At 38.9% G+C, this 18944-nt stretch overlaps 1 protein-coding gene and 1 pseudogene across 3 annotated transcripts in view; one reads left to right on the top strand and one right to left on the bottom strand.

The window, feature by feature from the left end:
• The window catches only part of RSPO2 (R-spondin 2), a 191536-nt gene that overhangs the window by 97801 nt on the left and 74791 nt on the right, over positions 1-18944 (top strand). For all 3 annotated transcript variants that reach the window (XM_001135096.6, XM_009455801.5, XM_009455800.5), the window contains exon 3: positions 3560-3748. In XM_001135096.6, coding sequence (XP_001135096.1) covers positions 3560-3748 — 189 coding nt within the window. The remainder of the gene's footprint in view (positions 1-3559; positions 3749-18944) is intronic.
• LOC100614480 (nuclear receptor-binding factor 2-like) lies at positions 8799-9692 on the bottom strand (annotated as a pseudogene).

Here is an 18944-nt window from a genome sequence, read left to right as displayed (position 1 = left end):
CTCCCTGACCCGTTGCGCTTCCCAGGTGAGGCAATGCCTCGCCCTGCCTCGGCTCGCGCACGGTACGCGCACCCACTGGCCTGCGCCCACCGTCTGGCACTCCCCAGTGAGATGAACCCGGTACCTCAGATGGAAATGCAGAAATCACCCGTCCTCTGCGTCGCTCACGCTGGGAGCTGTAGACCGGAGCTGCTCCCATTCGGCCATCTTGGCTCCTCCCCGCTGTTTTATTCCTTTTTTAACATATACTTTTAAGTTCAGGGGTACAAGTGCAGGTTTGTTACATAGGTAAACTTGTGTCATGGGGGTTTTCTGTACAGATAATTTCATCACCCAGGTATTAAGGCTAGTACCTATTAGTTATTTTTCCTCATCCTCATCTTCCTCCCATCCTCTGCCCTCCAATAGGCACCAGGGTCTGTTGTTTCCCTCTATGTGTCCATGTGTTCTCATCATTAAGCTCCCACTTATAAGTGAGAACACGGGGTATTTTGTTTTCTGTTTCTGTGTTAGTTTGCTAAGGATAATGGCCTCCAGCTCCATCCATGTCCCTGCAAAGGACATGATCTCATTCTTTTTTATGGCTGTATAATATTCCATGGTGTGTGTGTGTGTGTGTGTGTGTGTGTGTGTGTGTGTATCACATTTTCTTTATCCAGTCAGTTGTTGATGGGTATCTAAGTTGATTCCATGTCTTTGCTATTGAGAATAGTGCTACAATGAACATATGTGTGTATGTGTCTTTATAATAGAAGGATTTATATTCCTCTGGGTATATACCCCGTAATGGGATTACTGGGTTGAATGGTTTTTCCATCTTTAGGTTTTTGTGGAATTGCCACACTGTCTTCCATAATGGTTGAACTAATGTACACTATCACAAACAGTATATAAGTGTTTCTTTTTCTCCACAACCTCTCAGCATCTGTTATTTTTTGACTTTTTAATAATAGCTATTCTGACTGGTGGGAGATGGCATCTCATTGTGATTTCTTATTTGCATTTCTTTAATATTCAGTGATGTTGAGTTTTTTCATATGATTGTTGGCCACGTGTGTGTCTTCCTTTGAGAAGTGTCTGTTCATGTCCTTTGCCTGCTTGTTAATGATTTTTTTCCTTGTGAATTTAAGATCTTTATAGATGCTAAATATTAGACCTTTGTCAGATGCATAGTTTGCAAATATTTTCTCTCATTCTGTAGGTTGCCTGTTCAGTCTGATGATATTTTCTTTTGCTGTACAGAAGCTCTTTAATTAGATCCCACTTATCAATTTTTGCTTTTGTTGCAATTGCTTTTGGCATCTTTATCATGAAATCTTTGCCTGTGCCTATGTCCTAAATGGTATTACCTAGGTTTTCTTCCAGGGTTTTTATAGTTCTGGGTTTTACCTTTAAGTCTTTGATGCATCTTGAGTTAATTTTTATATATAGCATAAGGAAGGGGTCCAGTTTCGATCTTTTGCATATAGCTAGCCAGTTATCCCAGCATCATTTATTGAATAGTGAATCTTTTCCCCATTGCGTGTGTGTGTGTGTGTGTGTGTGTGTGTGTGTGTTTGAGATGGAGTTTCGCTCTTGTTGCCCAGGCTGGAGTGCAATGGCACAATCTTGGCTCACCACAACCTCTGCCTTCCAGGTTCAGGCAGTTCTCCTGGCTTAGACTCCCAAGTAGCTGGGATTATAGGCATTCGCTACCATGCCCAGCTAATTTTGTGTTTTGTTTATTTATTTATTTTTTGTAGAGATAGGGTTTCTCCGTGTTGGTCAGGCTGATCCCAAACTCCCGACCTCAGGTTATCTGCCTGCCTCGGCCTCCCAAAGTGCTGGGATTACAGGCGTGAGCCACCACACCCGGCCCCTCATTGCTTGTTTTGGTCAGGTTTGTCAAAGATTAGACAGTTGTAGATGTGTGGTCTTATTTCTGGATACTCTATTCTGTTCCATTAGCCTGTCTGTTCTTGTATCAGTACCATGCTGTTTTGGCTACTGTAGCTCTGTAGTATAGTTTGAAGTCAGGTAGCATGATGCCTCCAGCTTTGTTATTTTTGCTTATTATTGCCTTGGCTATTCGGGCTTTTTTTTGGTTCCATGTGAATTTTAACATAGTTTTTTCCAGTTCTGTGAAAAATGTCAATGGTAGTTTAATGGAAATAGCATTGAATCGATAAATTGCTTTGGGCAGTATGGCTATTTTAATAATATTGATTCTTCTATCCATGAGCATGGAAGGTTTTTCCATTTGTTTGTGTTATCTCTGATTTCTTGGGTAGTGTTTTGTTGTTCTCCTTATAGAGATCTTTCATCTCCTTAGTTACCTGTATTCCTAGGTATTTTATTATTTTTGCGGCAATTGTGAATGAGAGTTTGTTTGTGATTTGACTCTTGGCTTGACTGCTGTTGGTGTGTAGGAGTGCTAGTGATTTTTGCATGTTGATTTTGTATCCTGAGACTTTGCTGAAGTTGCGTCTCATTTTAAGGTGTGTTTTATTCATTCTCTTTACTCTTTCCTTCTGTAGTAACTACTAATCATGTATTGGAACGTTTCTGTTTTTTTCTTACATGCTTAGTACCTTTTTATCTTGTTTTGTGCTACAGTTATTTAAAAGTGTTTTTGGTTATGTCATTCTCTTCTACCATTCAATTTGTCCATAGAATTTTTTGTTAAGTTTTAGAATTTTCATTTCATTGTAATGTGCACATTCTTGCTTTTTCCCATGTGATTTCTAGTTATCCCTTTATCTCTTCAGATATTCTGTAGATATTCATTTTAAAGGCTCCTTTAGAATGTCCTTATTTCTGGTTTTTTAGGTGTGAAGTTTTCTTGTTACTGATATTGTTGACTGTTCCTCATGAAGGTTTACTTGCTCATATGATTTGTTCATCTTGATGTTAAGGTAGCATTTCATGAAAGTCTAGGTCTCAGGATTGTAGAAAATATCTAGAGAGTAATTCTATATTTATTTATTTTTTCTTTCTGGGTTTTCCTGGATCTGGACAAATTCTTATTTTAACTTGTCAACATCATATAGACCCCATGCTACAATGATAATTTTGATTTGGATCCCAGCCTTGTGGACTTGGTGTTCTGATGTCTCATGAATTATATTTTCTCTTGTGCTTACCCGCTGTGTGCTCCCAAGCTAGGGTCAGAATCCCCTGCTCTAGCCAGTTAGGGCAGGGGGTCATGGACAAACAGTCCCATTTACTCCATCTACATAAAGGGAGCTAAGTGCTAGATCTTCACATAAATATTTCTTGGCCTGGGTTGAGGACCTTGCCCTAAGTTCTACCTCTGTCTAGTCTGACATCCCCATGAGCCATTCAACTTTAGCTTCTGGCCTCAACTCTGCCTCTGAGTTTCCTCTGTTTCTAAGTTTGGTTGTGTATTAACAACTTTTTGGGTGGAGGAGGTAGAGGGAAGAAGGGGAGGGATATTTTATTTAGTATTTCTATGTGAGTATAGCAGAAAGAAAAGAAACATTTGTCTTTTCAGCAGGTGTATTTACCAAAAATCTGATTATACTGATAATTAAACACAATTTTTGTTTTTCTTTTACAGCTAGTTATGTATCAAATCCCATTTGCAAGGGTTGTTTGTCTTGTTCAAAGGACAATGGGTGCAGCCGATGTCAACAGAAGTTGTTCTTCTTCCTTCGAAGAGAAGGGATGCGCCAGTATGGAGAGTGCCTGCATTCCTGCCCATCCGGGTACTATGGACACCGAGCCCCAGATATGAACAGATGTGCAAGTGAGCATTTGGTTTTGTCTATCCTGTATTGCTGGATATGCAACTTAGGAGAGGAGCTAAGTTGAAGATTTTGAATGATTTTTTTAAAAAAATGTATTTGTAATAGGTGATAGAAATAGTTTAAGCTTGCTGGGTGTGGTGGGTCATGCCTGTAATCCCAGCACTTTGGGAGGCCAAGGTAGGTGGATCACTTGAGGCCAGGAGTTGGAGACCAGTCTGGCCAACATGAGGAAACCCCATCTCCACTAAAATTACAAAAATTAGCCAGGCATGGTGGTGCACACCTGTAATCCCAGCTACTGGGATAGCTGAGGCACCAGAATCACTTGAACCTGGGAGGCGGAGGTTGCAGTGAGCTGAGATAGCACTGCTGTGCTCTAGCCTGGGCAACACAGTGAGATGTCATCTCAAAAAAAAAAGAGTCTAAGCTCAAACTTGGAAAAAATGAGTGTGGTAGGATAAGAGCACTTTTACTTTATATTTTGTATAGAGCTGTAAGACACAATTCCACATACACACTTTATTTTAGATTATGTAAGTAGTTTTTTAATCACAACGATCTCAAGTACAATCTTGTTTGACAGATTTTTGTAACGAGTACCTACTCAGTGCTTATAAAAAAAATCACAAAGGAATTTAAGTACTTTATGCTGAGAACAATCTCTCTGGTTTACCAATTTCTATAGCTTCTTTTTCTCTTTTTATCTGAGTTGGTAATCCTTCATTAGTCTAACCTGCAATTAAATATATGGTAAAGGTGTTTTTTTTTAAGTACCATTACTAATATAACTAAAATGTTTAGGTTATTTTAAAGTAATCTGAGTTATAAGTTTAACAACTATTTAAAAACGTTTAAGGAATGGCATTTTGTACATAGTAATGAGGGTGCAATTTTTCACCTTTTAATCCAAAAATCACTTACAGAATGAGTCTCGTCTTCTAGGTCAGCCATAGAAATTGTGGTTTAAAAAATAGATACCGAAGGAACATCCCTTTCTTTAAGGAACTCAAATTTTAGGGGATAGAAAGGATAAGAAAAAGGGGACCACAGAATAAAATGACAAATGGTAAGCAGGTTATTCATAATTTAATATATTAAGGGCTGTGTCAGTAATCATTAAATCACTCATATATATATGAGATAATTAAATCTCATATTTATGAGAGTGATTTAATGATCTCCCATTAACACACTGTGTATGTGACTATTCAGGCAAGACAGTCTTTAGATGAGAAGAGTTTGAATTACATCATCCAAGGACAATATTATTTTGGAAGGTGGCAGAACTAGTGGGGGCTGGTTAAATAAATTCTAGAAAGAAGGAACCACATATATGTAAAAATAATGTATTTGGGGAACAAGAACTCTCACCTGGAGTGTTATTTGGCATTTTGGCAATGCACTTCTCTGTTTCATGGGACCTGTCCTACATTGCTGGACATTTAGTGTCCTTGGTCCCTGCCCATTAAATGTCCTTTGTGTCTTCACTACTGTTATAAGCAAACATGTCCCCAAACATTTTTAAACACTTCGTGGAAGAGCAGTACAGTAGCTGGATGAAAACCATTGAAGAGCATGTGCCTAGTGGGAGGTGTGGTTGGAATTGAGGAAGGAAAGGGAGGCTGCAGTGCAACTGATAAAGGTGTTTCCTGCCAGGCTAAGAAGTCTTGGTATTATCTAAGGGTACTGAGTAGGCAGTGAACTAAAGAGATTGCTTTAAGATAATTCTAGCAGAAGTGAGGGAGATGAATTGGAGAGGAACAAAAAGTAAAGGAAGGCTATTATAATGATTGCAGATTAGAAATCTTGTTCTGATGATTTTTTTTGTGGGTAATAAATTGCAGAGGCTTTAAAAATAGAACCAGTGGGGCCTGGTAACTAACTGGACAGAGCTAAGAGAAAGAATCAAACTTGATCCTAAGGTCTTCTAGCTAAAGTACTGGATGAGGTTACGTCGTTAGCAGAGTTAGAAATATTTAGGCTTAGAGGAAACTTGGATCTACCTTCATTTCATGGAATTGTTTGGATTAATATTTAAAGGAAACAACTCCCCACCTTGCAAATATGTTTGCAAATATGAATTTTGTTCTTAAGGCATATGATTTAGGCTACTTGATAATTTATTTCTCATAGTTTATAAACTTCCAGAGGAAGATATGTTCCACCTTGGAAAGGATTCCTGTTCAGATTTCTTTAGACTACCTAGGGGGGGGGTGGTGGTTTGAGTCCACAGCTTTATGTGTTTCATTCCAGACTATTAGCGCAAAAGGAAGACAAGGCAAGAGTGTAGATGGATAGAAACATTTATTCCAAGTTCTAGGGCTAGCATTGTATGTACTTATATGGACAATAGGGTGGCCGTATAATGTATTACTCAATGTGGGACACTGGGAAATGAGAGGGGCTGCCATTAACAACTATGCAGGGATATTGGATGTAAACCAGGACCATCCTATGCAAACTGGTATGAATGGTCACCTGAGCAATACTTTGTAGTATATCAATGGAGTCTTCCTTAGATACTCTCAGGCAGGAGTTAATAGCACATTTTGGCTTAGTTTTCTCAGAAATGGAAAGGAGAGCAGTGACTGTAAATCAGCCTTAGAAAGAAAATCTGCATATGAGAAAGGGTTTGCTATGGATAGACTTCTTGTAAGTGAATACAATCAATGTTGGAGTTTACTGACCTAGAGAAAATCATTACCTGGTACAAGCAGGAAGTGCTATTAACAAGACCCCATTAGAGCAAGTGAAAAATGGAAAATTATTTCTTATCAGTATACGACTTTGGATAATCATGTTTCTTTCATGCCAATTATTTGCTCTTTTTCATGACTAGTTTGCATATATTGCATTGATATTTGTATTTTGTTCATGGGATGAGAAAGATTTAAATTGGAAAAGCTGTCACAGACTTAGAATTTGAATTGATATCCACTTTTCTCTTCCTTAAAAGATTATCGCTCAATAGTAGAGAAGAAAATTATACTTTTAGCAATAGTAGCCTAAAAAATCTTGTAAGTGAAACTTGCTCATCTGTTTCCTAATCACTAGAGTATGATTTCCAATGTAAAGCAATATCCTTCTTTTGAAGGAAGATTTGCTCTCTGAAAAGTTGTCTGAGGTTGGCTTCTTGGTGCAGACAGTATGAAGCTTATGCAGTTCAACCATACTTATGGAAACCAATCCAACAACTATCTGAGTAATTCTGTGATACATGTACTAACAGACACTAGAAGCTGCCATTGTCCCTGATACTATGTTAGATGTTATTTCACTCATATTTTTTCTCATTCATTAATGAAACCATTTACATAAAACTTTATTCTTTAAATTGTTCTAAATAGTCCTTGTAGAAAACTTAGAAAAGTACACAGGCCTAAAAAAAGCAAAAGCAAACACTTCTCTCAAAGATAACAACAGTTAAAAGATAACAAAAACCATTTTGTCTTCTGTTCTTGACATTTTTGTTTCTATGAGTATTTGTCGTTATCCTCACCTTACAAATGTGTCATTGTGTTTTGTAACTTGTTTTAATGAATTATGAACATATTTTCATGCCATTAAATACGGTTGCAAATATTCTACTGAATGGTTATACTATAGTTAATTGCCTATTGAAATTCGCTTTTAGTTTTTCATGATTATAAGCAGTTCTATGAAAAATATCCTTATGTATAAATTCTTGCTCTCTCATACACATATTTTTACACACTTGCATGGTTTACTTTTATAAGATAAACGTTTAAACATAATACATGTTTTAAAGATATATATTGCCAAATGGATTTCTAGAAAAGTTTTATCAGTTTACATCTTCACTAACAGTGGTCATTTTCACTTGCATCTCTCTGGCTATTAATAACAAGTATAAAACTTCATTTTTGTCTTAATATGCTTTTTCTTTGACACAAGTGAAGCTGAACACATATTTGTCACTTGAATATTGGCATTGTAGGATGTTTACCAGAGTCACTGCTCCCCTTTTTTCTATTTGCACAACTGTCATGTTTTTAGTAATTAAAAAATAAACTTTTTGAAGTATCATGCAGAGTTCTAAATTCACAAATAATAAATGGAGTGTTTAATGAACTATTACAAAGTAGATACATTTAACTCCCACTGATGTCAAGAAAGAATGTTAGTACTACCCACTCACTAACTTCCCATTCACTACTGTCTTCTCCTTTGGCATAACTACCATCCTGACTTATAAACAAAACACATATAAAACATTATTCATGGCAACACTATTTTTTTTAAAACATAATTACTTTATTGATTTCTTACAATCAAATACCACCAACTAGCATTACTTCCACTCTTGCATCATTAAAAACAAAGGGTATTTCCTCCTTGGTATTTTCAAATGATGCATTATTCAATAAACAAAGTTAGAACTTGAAACGCACCCTGATTAATTATGTAAACTGGTAATTTGTTTAAAAAAGCATAATAATTTGGTTCCTTTCTTCATAAAATGGAAATTTAAATATTTCTTCTGATAGTCTTGAGGTTATCATTATGAGTAGTGCAAAGTGTGGCACATATAGTTTCATCTAGAAGGGTGTGGATCTTACACACCTTAAACAAACAAAATGTGCATTAACAAAGTGCATGCAGTTAATGCATGATAGAAAGCATGTTTCAAATATAAGGCAGCCCCTCCGGCCACCATATTATTTAGGTTTTGCATTATCATTTATGGCATTATAGATTAATTACACATAACTTTTATACATTTTAAACCTGAAGATAAGAAAAATAACTGTTGCTTGGAAGAAATTATTCCAGGTAGCCATTTGGTTTGGATCAGGAGAAACTGAACCTCCATGAGTTTAGCATCTGCCAAGTCAGAATCATTAGCTCAAGTGAGTGAATGAGATATGCTGCGCATTTCACAGTGACTGTTTCCCAAGTCCTGGCAATGCCTCTGCTCCCACAGTCCACCAGATGAAGCATTTCCGGGATGACCCTTCTATGTGGTTTTCCCTTTTCTTTTTTTCTTTTTTTTTTTTTTGCTGGATTAATGATTACTGTATTATTTCCTCTTTTCCCCTTTTGGTGGCCTTCTATTTCAATTATTCATAAATCCTTTCAGAATATCCTCAGAGAGCTCCATAAGAGGAAGTTCTGTAGATGGAAAATCCAAGGGCGGAAGATTGGGGACAGGAATGTCCTTGGCTTTCCCAGTATTTGCTGCAAACTTCTGCCAGGTTGAGGAGGCTGTAGCAGTTTCTGAATGTGGTGGCAAGCTCCATAACTCTGATGTTTCTACAAAATCAGCATCTACATCCAGCTCCTTTTCTATTGGACCTTTTAGAAGTCTGGCCTTTTCAGCCTTTAGTTGTTATTTTCTTCCCTTAATCTTTCATTCTCTGCCACAAGGAATTCCACATGCCTCTTCAAATCTGCAATTTTGGTTGCCTGCTCCTCTGTAATTGTTTTATCGTCTTTTGGGGCTTTACTTCCAATACATGGCTCTGCTGGCTCACTCCTTTGCTGAAGTAAATATAGTAGTGTGTCTGGATCCCTGTCAAAGATCCCCTGAATCTCAGGCAGACATTTCTCTGTGGAAGGGCTGTACTTCTGAGAAAGGGGACTCTGGCCCTCTGCATCCTCTACAGAGGGTTTGTGAGATGCCTGAAGATGGGCAGCTACATCCTTGTCTGTGTTCTGCTGGGCTTTCAATCTTGCTTCACCCTGGGCCCTTTTCCATCTCTCTTGGATGAGGAGGAGCTGTTTCATATGGCTATCCCTTTGCAATTCCAGTGAAAGATGAGCCTGCTCAGACTGTGTCAGCTTCATGGCTTCAGAAAGATACGCTGCAGCCTTTTTGTGACAAGAAATAGCCTCTTCGTATTTGCCTACAGCTAATAAACGGTCTGCTCATCTGCTCTGTTGATGAGCCACGTTGAGGGGTCCTTCATTACTTCCATAGACCCCGGGGTAAGCGGCGGCCTTAGGAAGGGGAGTAGTGGTGCCAGGGAACATGGAGGGGACTGCAGGGGAGCGCAACACAGCCGCGGAGACTGCGGTCCCTCTCTGCACCCCAGGAGCCAGCCGTAGGCGCTGAGGGAGCCAACACTATTTATACTAATTACAAGTTGGAAACAACTCAAATGTCCAAACAATACAATACCTAAAAAATATAGTATATTAATATTGACATTTAACAGAAAGCAAGGAAAAGCCAGTGGAGGAGGCTGTGACTAAGTCACTAGGAAAGCAGAGAGGATGATGTCCCAGAAGCAGAATGGGAAGGCTTGCGAAGAAGCAAGTGGTCAATGTCAGCGTTGCACTGTTTAAACAATAGAGTTGTTGACCTTCATATGAGCCATTTCATTGTTTTTGTTGGGTCGCTATCCTGATTGCTATGGTTTTGGGGAGTACATGGAGTCATAGGAAAGCAGCCAGTGATTATATACACTCATTCTCTTCTTCCTCTAAGTGTATTTAAAAAGAGAATCTGATAACTGGAAGGCTCACACAGATGGGGAAGTTGGGGTGTGTGTGTCTGTGAGTGACAGGAGACATAACTAGGAAAGAGCCAGCTGAGGAGGAAAGACAAAAAATAATGAAGAAACAAGATCACTGAAGGGACAGAAGAGGATAGAGTCCAAAACATAGGTGGGAAAATTAGCCTTGGACAAACATTTATTCAGCAATTTATGAAGTATCTACCTCATGTCAATCAAGGTTAAGGATTCTTTTTTGTCATGTACCAGGAAGGTATCAGAAATATGCTGAAATTAAGGAAAAAGGAGGAGTAAACTTTTTTAACCTCCAAATTTATGTATAAGAAAACAATATACCTTGCCAGAAATAGTACTTTGGAAAATCATCTGTAAACAAATACAGAAATGAGATATTTTATAATTTTAGATCCATGAATTTGCTACATTTTAACTATTTCTGCTACATTTTATGATTCTACCCTTGTTTTGACATTTTGTGAAATATGTATTTAGGCTAGGAGAACACTACATTTTGTTTCCTTTTTTTTCTTCTTTCTTTCCTTCCCTTTTTTTTTTTTTTTTTTGTTGTTGTTGTTGTTGTTGTTGTTGCACAGTCATAGCTCAATGAAGCCTCAACCCCTTCTGTGCTGAAGGGATCCTCCCACTACAGCCTCCCCAGTAGCTGGGACTACAGTCGTGTGCCACTATAGCCAGCTAATTTTTAAAAAAATGTATTATTAGAGATGCCTGGCTGTTATTTATTTATTTAAATATTTTTAGAGATGAGGTCTTGCCATGTTGACTGGTTTCTAACTCCTGGCCTGAAACAATCCTCCCACTTCAGCCTCGCAAGTAGTTGAGATTATGGGTGTGAGCTGCTACATTTTGCTTTTCAAATGAAATGACACAGGTTTTAAAAACTAGTAATTTTTAACATATAAGAAAATCCAAAGTTAAATATCATCTTTTAATTTGTGAACTCCAAGATCACTATTTAGGTGTTTTTAAAGAATTACTACATGTCATCAAGTTTGAGTGCCTTTAGAAACACCTGTTTTCTTGTCTTTCTTTCTTTCTTTTTTCTGAGACAGTCTCACTTTGTCTCCCAGGCTGGAGTGCAGTGGTTTGGTCTCAGCTCACTGTAACCTCCGCCTCCTGGGTTCAAGCAATTCTTGTGCCTCAGTGCCCCAAGTAGCTGGGACTACAGGCGCACGCCACGATGCCTGGCTAAGTTTTTTGTATTTTTAATGGAGATGAAGTTTTGCCATGTTGCCCAGGCCAGTCTCGAACTCCTAAGCTCAGGAAATCCCCCCATCTTGGCCTCCCAAAGTGCTAAGATTACAGTCATGAGCCACTGAGCCCGGCCTGTCATTCTTGAATAATGTAATGTAATGATGCATTTGGGGAAAAAAAAAGTCTAGGTATTTAAAATTAACATAAATATGTTTGAAATGTCCAAATCTGGACAACTGTGGACACACATATAATTATTCTAAGTACCATAAATTCTATATAATGTGTTTGAAGATCTATAAAGATACAGACTTCCAAATATATTGATGTAACCCCAGTATGTTTGGGATTACTGAGAAATAAAATTAAAAATAACAAATGTCTTCATTTGGAGGATACTTAGACCATTAGGTTGGAGACCATCAGGTTGCATATGAAACTAATACAGAATTAGACAACAGTATTAGATAGCATCATTACATAAAGTGGTGCTGAACCCCAATGGGCCAATTGGGTTAGTATGTTGCACAGTTATAGAAGGGATCACAGAAGGGACAAGTTAGTGGTTAGGTTAGAACAGTCATGAAAAATTGCAGGGCTCAGGTGTATCCTTCCCTTCCTTCACCATCTAACTTGGGTGGCGAGGCTGTTAAGAGTTAGGGGCATTCTAGGTTTAGAGGAAATGCATGAGCATGAGGGGTGAAAGGACCAGTGACAAGACCTGATAGAAGACCTGGAGATAAGTGATTGATGTTGACCAACTAAAGGTAATAGGATTCAAATTCAGGGACTGTATTCTGATTACACTTAACCCAGAAATGTTCTAAATCATGTATTAGAGTTATTTTACTTTAGGTTTAATCTTTATCAAACCAGCACATGAATAAGGGCTACATTTTAGAAGCCTATAATATTCTTTAATTTTGGAATACAGGCAGTGCTGGAATTAAGGAAGCCTGGTGAAAACAGCCACTTGCATGGTTTTCCCAACAGTATTAGTAGGTATTTATATGATAAGGAAAGAGAGGGGAAGACTGTAATTTAGGGGATGGCTTAGGCTGCTTAATACAGCTTACACATTTAGCAAACATTTACTGCTGATATACTAGGCAGGGCCAATGTGTGTTTTTATTTAAAAAAAATGGAATGGAATTGAATGTGCTAAGAACTGTGAGGGTGACACACTGGCTGCTCAGGGAACCCATGGGGCAACAGCTGACTTGCCCTTGGAGATGGGTGAGACTTCAGATTTTCCAAAGAGTGTGTTATAAAACTATCTTGAAAGAGGAGTAGGGTGAGTAAGAGTAAGAGGGTAAAGGGTACTCATAGCAGAGAGTCACTTGAGCATTGGAATGCAAAATGTGAGAAATGAAATCTTGGAAGCTGAGGATGGAGGATTCATAAGCTGGGAAGACATATAATGCTCTTGTTGTAGAATATCATCTGATGTCACCAGGGGAAATAGGTTGAGCAGAGAGCCAGAGAGGAGGCACAGAGACCAATTAGGAAGCTGTTGCTGTAATCCCAGGCCAGAAACCGGGACTTCAGCTAAGGCAGTGGTACTTGAGGTGGGGAGGAAGAGACAGATTCAAGAGATTAGAAGATAGAACCAGCAGAAGGTGGTTCATTGGACACAAGGGTAAGAGAGGGAAGAGACCTCAATGACTCACAGATTTCTGCCTTTTAAAAAAAAATTATTATTTAAGTTTTAGGGTACATGTGCACAACGTGCAGGTTTGTTACATATGTATACATGTGCCATGTTGTGCTGCACCCATTAACTTGTCATTTAGCATTAGTATCTCCTAATGCTATCCCTCCCCCCTCCCGCTACCCCACAACAGTCCCCAGTGTGTGATGTTCCCCTTCCTGTGTCCAGGTGTTCTCATTGTTCAATTCCCACCTATGAGTGAGAACACACGGTGTTTGGTTTTTGGTCCTTGTGATAGTTTGCTGAGAATGATGGTTTCCAGCTTCATCCATGTCCCTACAAAGGACATGAACTCATCCTTTTTTATGGCTGCATAGTATTCCATGGTGTATATGTGCCACATTTTCTTAATCCAGTCTATCATTGTTGTACATTTGGGTTGTTTCCAAGTCTTTGCTATTGTGAATAGTGCCTCAATAAACATACGTGTGCACGTGTCTTTATAGCAGCGTGATTTATAATCCTTTGGGTATATACCCAGTAATGAGATGGCTGGGTCAAATGGTATTTATAGTTCTAGATCCCTGAGGAATCACCACACGGACTTCCACAATGGTTGAACTAGTTTACAGTCCCACCAACAGTGTAAAAGTGTTCCTATTTCTCCACATCCTCTCCAGCACCTGTTGTTTCCTGACTTTTTAATGATTGCCATTCTAACTGGTGTGAGATGGTATCTCATTGTGGTTTTGATTTGCATTTCTCTGACGGCCAGTGATGATGAGCATTTTTTCCTGTGTTTTTTGGCTGCATAAATGTCTTCTTTTGAGAAGTCTCTGTTCATATCCTTTGCCCACTTTTTGATGGGGTTGTTTTTTTTTTTTCTGGTAAATTTGTTTGAGTTCATTGTAGATTGTGGATATTAGCCCTTTGTCAGATGAGTAGGTTGCAAAAATTTTCTCCCATTTTTTAGGTTGCCTGTTCACTCTGATGGTGGTTTCTTTTGCTGTGCAGAAGCTCTTGAGTTTAATTAGATCCCATTTGTCAATTTTGGCTTTTGTTGCCATTGCTTTTGGTGTTTTAGACATGAAGTCCTTGCCCTTGCCTATGTCCTGAGTGGTATTGCCTAGGTTTTCTTCTAGGGTTTTTATGGTTTTAGGTCTAACATGTAAGTCTTTAATCTATCTTGAATTAATTTTTGTATAAGGTGTAAGGAAGGGATCCAGTTTCAGCTTTCTGCATATGGCTAGCCAGTTTTCCCAGCAACCATTTATTAAATAGGGAATCCTTTCCCCATTTCTTCTTTTTTTGTTGCCCAGGCTAGAGTGCAATGGCATGATCTTGGCTCACTGCAATCTCTGCCTCCTGGGTTCAATCAATTCTCCTGCCTCGGCCTCCCAAGTAGCTGGGATTACAGATGCCCACCACCATGCCCGGCTAATTTTTGTGTTTTTATTAGAGACGGTTTTCACCATGTTGGCCAGGCTGGTCTCAAACTCCTGACCTGGGGTGATCTGCCCGCCTCGGCTTCCCAAAGTGCTGGGATTACAGGCGTGTGCTACCATGCCCAGCCAGGTTTCTGCTTTTAAGAATTGTATAAATACTGGTTTATTGGATATTATTATTGATTTATTGGGATTATTGGATATTATTATTGATTTTGGTTTTGATTGATAGATAGCAAAAGGAGTTCAGGTTTAGAAATGTTGACTTGAGATGACACAGTTGCATAGAGATGTGCATTGGAGAGTCGGATACCTGAGTCTGTTTTAGATAAAAGCCAGTTAGGATCTAGTATCTCCTTGCTCTCCTGTCACATCTGACGATCCTATTAATACTGATCAAAAATACTGATCACAGGTACAGATGTTACCAGGAATATTTATTATGCTTAAATGCTTACCAGGATGCTAATATATGGTTAAACCTGAATCTGGTGGGAGTGAAACTGCTACATCATCTACCTGTGGCAAAGATATGTGATACCTCCAGTAGTCCTTCAAACAGAGGGCCATATATAGGGAAAATTATTTTCCTCTACAGTGAATGGCAAATAGGACCACCCCACACAAATTTGTATAGTTTTTTTACTTAGGTGTCTGTCTCTCTCAGCCCCACTACCCCAAACTTTACCTATGTTTTTTATTGGTCATGACCCTTTCTCTTCTACTGACTATGTATTTTAATCATTATCCCATCTCCATCATTCCCAAAGATGGGAGTTGTTCATTGTTGACACATACTGCTTTGAAACCTCTTCATATTAGAATGAAGTGGTTCTCAAAGTGTGCATCAGAACCACCTGTTAAAACACAGATTGCAAGATTGCACCGCCAGAGTTTCTGATTCAGTAGATCTGAGATGGAGCCCGAGAATTTGCATTTTTAACAAGTTCACAGGTGTGGCTGACCCGGCTGGCTCAAAGACTACACTTTAAGAATCACTGCTACCGTGTAATAATTATGTCACTAGTTATGGAATAGAAGACTTCATATTTAATGGAAGACAAGTTTCAGTACCTTCTAAGCATATGAGGATATTATGAGGAAATGTGTATTTCTCCCCACTTCTCTCATTCACACATACCTGTTTATGGGCTGTACTGATCATGAGCTGATCATGATAGAATGTGTTAGAATATGCTGGCTTTTGGGACAGCCTTTCACTATACTTGTCTCTCCCCTTCCCTAACTTTTTTCTCTGCCTCCCACACTTTCTCATACCATGTTTCTTCCTTCTCTAAGATTTTCACTACTTTATGTGTTCTGGCACATGCATTTTAATTTGTAATTGTGTCTTGTATCTTAGAACTAATTTATTCTATTGTTTTTTGTTGATAAAGTTCTGATTGAACTATAGCTTCTACATGAATAGAATCATTTTAAAGCTTTATTTTGTGCAATAGTTTAAAAGAAAGGAAGAGGAGGGGAGTGTTTGTAGACAGGAGAACAGGGATCATGGTGGACTGTGCAGCCAGACTCTCTTTTTGCTCAGTCCACAACTGGCTTCCAGGTTAGAGGTTGGACAGGTGCCTTAACTTACTCTTTAACAATGAGTGAACTACATAGTCTGAGCCCCAGTGTCCTCATGTCTAAAAACTAGCAGAGACTGAGATCATTGCTCTAACATTCTGTGGTTCTATGAATGCTTCCAGAAGTTACTGCCTTTTGACATTCCAGACCAGCCTGTCTCCTCAAACTGCAGATAGAAATGGCCATTCTAATACTCTCCTAAGAACCCTATGATATAGTTAAACATTACATTCTACTCTATAGTATTTGTAAACATTTACATTGCACATTTGCACTCTGACAAGCTCAGAGAGGTTTACAAACCTACCCAAAGGACACACAGTATGGAGAGCTGAGAATAGGATCTAGGATTCTCTCTAACTCTAATGCCCATGTTTCTTTAATTAAACCATGCAGCTTCTCTTGGAGAAAACAAAATAAAAAATGCATCATTTGGTCCAGTTCAGCTGCCCATCATAAAAAAGAAATACATCATTGGATAGGGTTAGGATTTTTTCCCCTTTGGCAGAAGGTGAGACAAGTAGGTCTTCACTTTGAAGTGGTACACTTTCAGCATTCTTTTGTGCTGGTTTCTTTTCCAAATTGAAAGGGACCTTTCCTACAGCCCAGTCTGCAGAAGGCACTTCATGGGTTAACAGGCTCCTGCCAGCTGGAGAAAGCTCATTGCCCTGAAGTGGCTTTACATCACTAGGCAGGAGTGGCTACCAGCTGGTTAATACCCTGGCCGTCACTTGATGGGGTGGACACCCTACTATCCACTTATTAGAAGACAGCTGGATACTATTACATGCCGAATCTCTCAGTTCTTTTATGCTTTCTCCTGAAGAAATCCCATCTTTGCAAGACAGCTGGCTATATTTGGATGTACCTATGACTGGGATAAAACCGTATATCTAGAAAATCTCACATTTGTCAATTGATTTTAGTTTTGGGAGATTATATAAAAAATGTGACCTCACCAGGGCCACAGTTTAATTGAGGCCAGCCAGTCAAGGCCTTGGCATCTCATAAGTTCTCAGTACATATTAATTGAATGATTAAAATGTCCCAGGTGGCATGGGGTCCCTAAGAGTAGGAGCGAGGGCTCACTATATTAGTTGCTCTTTTGTGCCGGATACTATGTCCTGGCTTACTACTTATAAACACTCATTTAGCACTTTGGGGGCTAAGTCCTTTCAACGAGTTATTCAGTAGATACATGACTACCAGAGGCAAGTGAACTGAGGTGCAGAGAAGTTAAATAGCTCAATGAAAGTCAATTAGTATGTAGCGGAGTTAATACTAGAGTGTGTGTGTGGCTGATGACATCCTATGTTTGTTGTTACTGAACTGTAAGTTTCCTGGAATGCTTTTCAGTTTTGTTCCACAGATCACTATAAATTTGTGGAAGAGAAAAACTGTAAATTGAAACTATTTTTACATTTAATGAAGACATTCCTATTTATTAACTACTTTTAGCATTTAAAGTCATGTAAACATAAATGAATCTCTTGATCACAAGATACTAAATATGAATTATCTAGGAAGGTGGTGGTACAGTGGAACAACCTGATAGGCCATTATTTATCACGGGACAGCCCTTTTCAATGTCTTTGTTATTGTTTCAGTGAGCTAGTGTGGACAGTGATAATCAGGTGGTTCTTTTATTTAATAGGAAATAATTGACAATGTACCAAATCTTTGCATTCTGTAGATTGAATTCAGATGAAGATAAGCAGTAACTTACTGCATCGGTTAAAGAAAAGAACAGTACATTTCAAATAATTCTTAAAGGAGAGTATGTCTTGTTCAATTAACAAACACTTTCACTGATTAACCTGTGTGTGTGTGTGTGTGTGTGTGTGTGTGTGTTCACAATCCTGCATGACCTTTGTCAGGTAGATGTTCCTTTAAACTAATTAAAAATTATATACATAGATCTGGAAGAGACTTAATTATATTTTCTTCTTCTTCCCCCCTCCCTGCTTTTTCCTCTCCCCTCTCTCCCTGTCTCTCTCCCTCCCACCTCTCTTCCCTCAACAAATGTGGATACTGAAGATTACAAAGGAAGTATTTCTCCAAAGTCACATAATTACTCAGTAGCAGAGTGGCCTTGACATCTAAGAATACTGATATTGCACTGGTGTCAAAGTCTTTCTCTCTTTCTCTGTCTCTTTCTTTCTTTTGGTTAAGAAAAGGTCTCACTCTGTTGCCCAGACTGGAGTGCAGTGGCACAATTTCAGCTCACTGCAGCCTCGACCTCTCAGGCTCAACTCATCCTCCTATCTCTCAGCCTCCCGAGTAGCTGGCACTACAGGTGCGTGCCACCATGCCCGGCTAATTTTTCTTTTCTTTTTCTTTTTTTCTTTTTTTTTTTTTTTTTTTTTGTAGAGATGGAGTATCGTCACATAGCCCAGGCTGGTCTCGAACTCCTGGGCTCATGTGACCCTCCTGCCTCGGCCTCCCAAAGTGTTGGACTTACTGGCATAAGCCGCTGCACCTGGCCAGAATGCTCTTTTGATTGTATAGTCCTTGCTCCTTGGTATGTGCAGAGGATCAGTTCTGGGACCACCCTGGAACAGTTAGACCTGCGGAATTCAGATATGAAGTCGGCACCCCTGTAGGCAGGTTACCCATTCAGCAAATACAGTATTTTCAATGCATGTTTGTTTGAGGATGTGGAATGAGCCAATACAGAGGGCTTACAGTATTTATTGAAAAATCTTCATATGAGTTGTAAACCAGTGACTGAGGCAGGTCTCAATCGATTTAGAGTTTTATTTTGCCAAGATTGAGGACATATTTAAGAAAGGAAACACAAGTTACAGTAGAATCTGCGGCT

Source organism: Pan troglodytes, chromosome 7, assembly GCF_028858775.2.
Source record: "Pan troglodytes isolate AG18354 chromosome 7, NHGRI_mPanTro3-v2.0_pri, whole genome shotgun sequence".
Classification (NCBI taxonomy): Eukaryota; Metazoa; Chordata; class Mammalia; order Primates; family Hominidae; genus Pan; species Pan troglodytes.
Note: the sequence above shows the minus strand (reverse complement) of the source record. Positions and strands in the feature narration are given on the sequence as shown.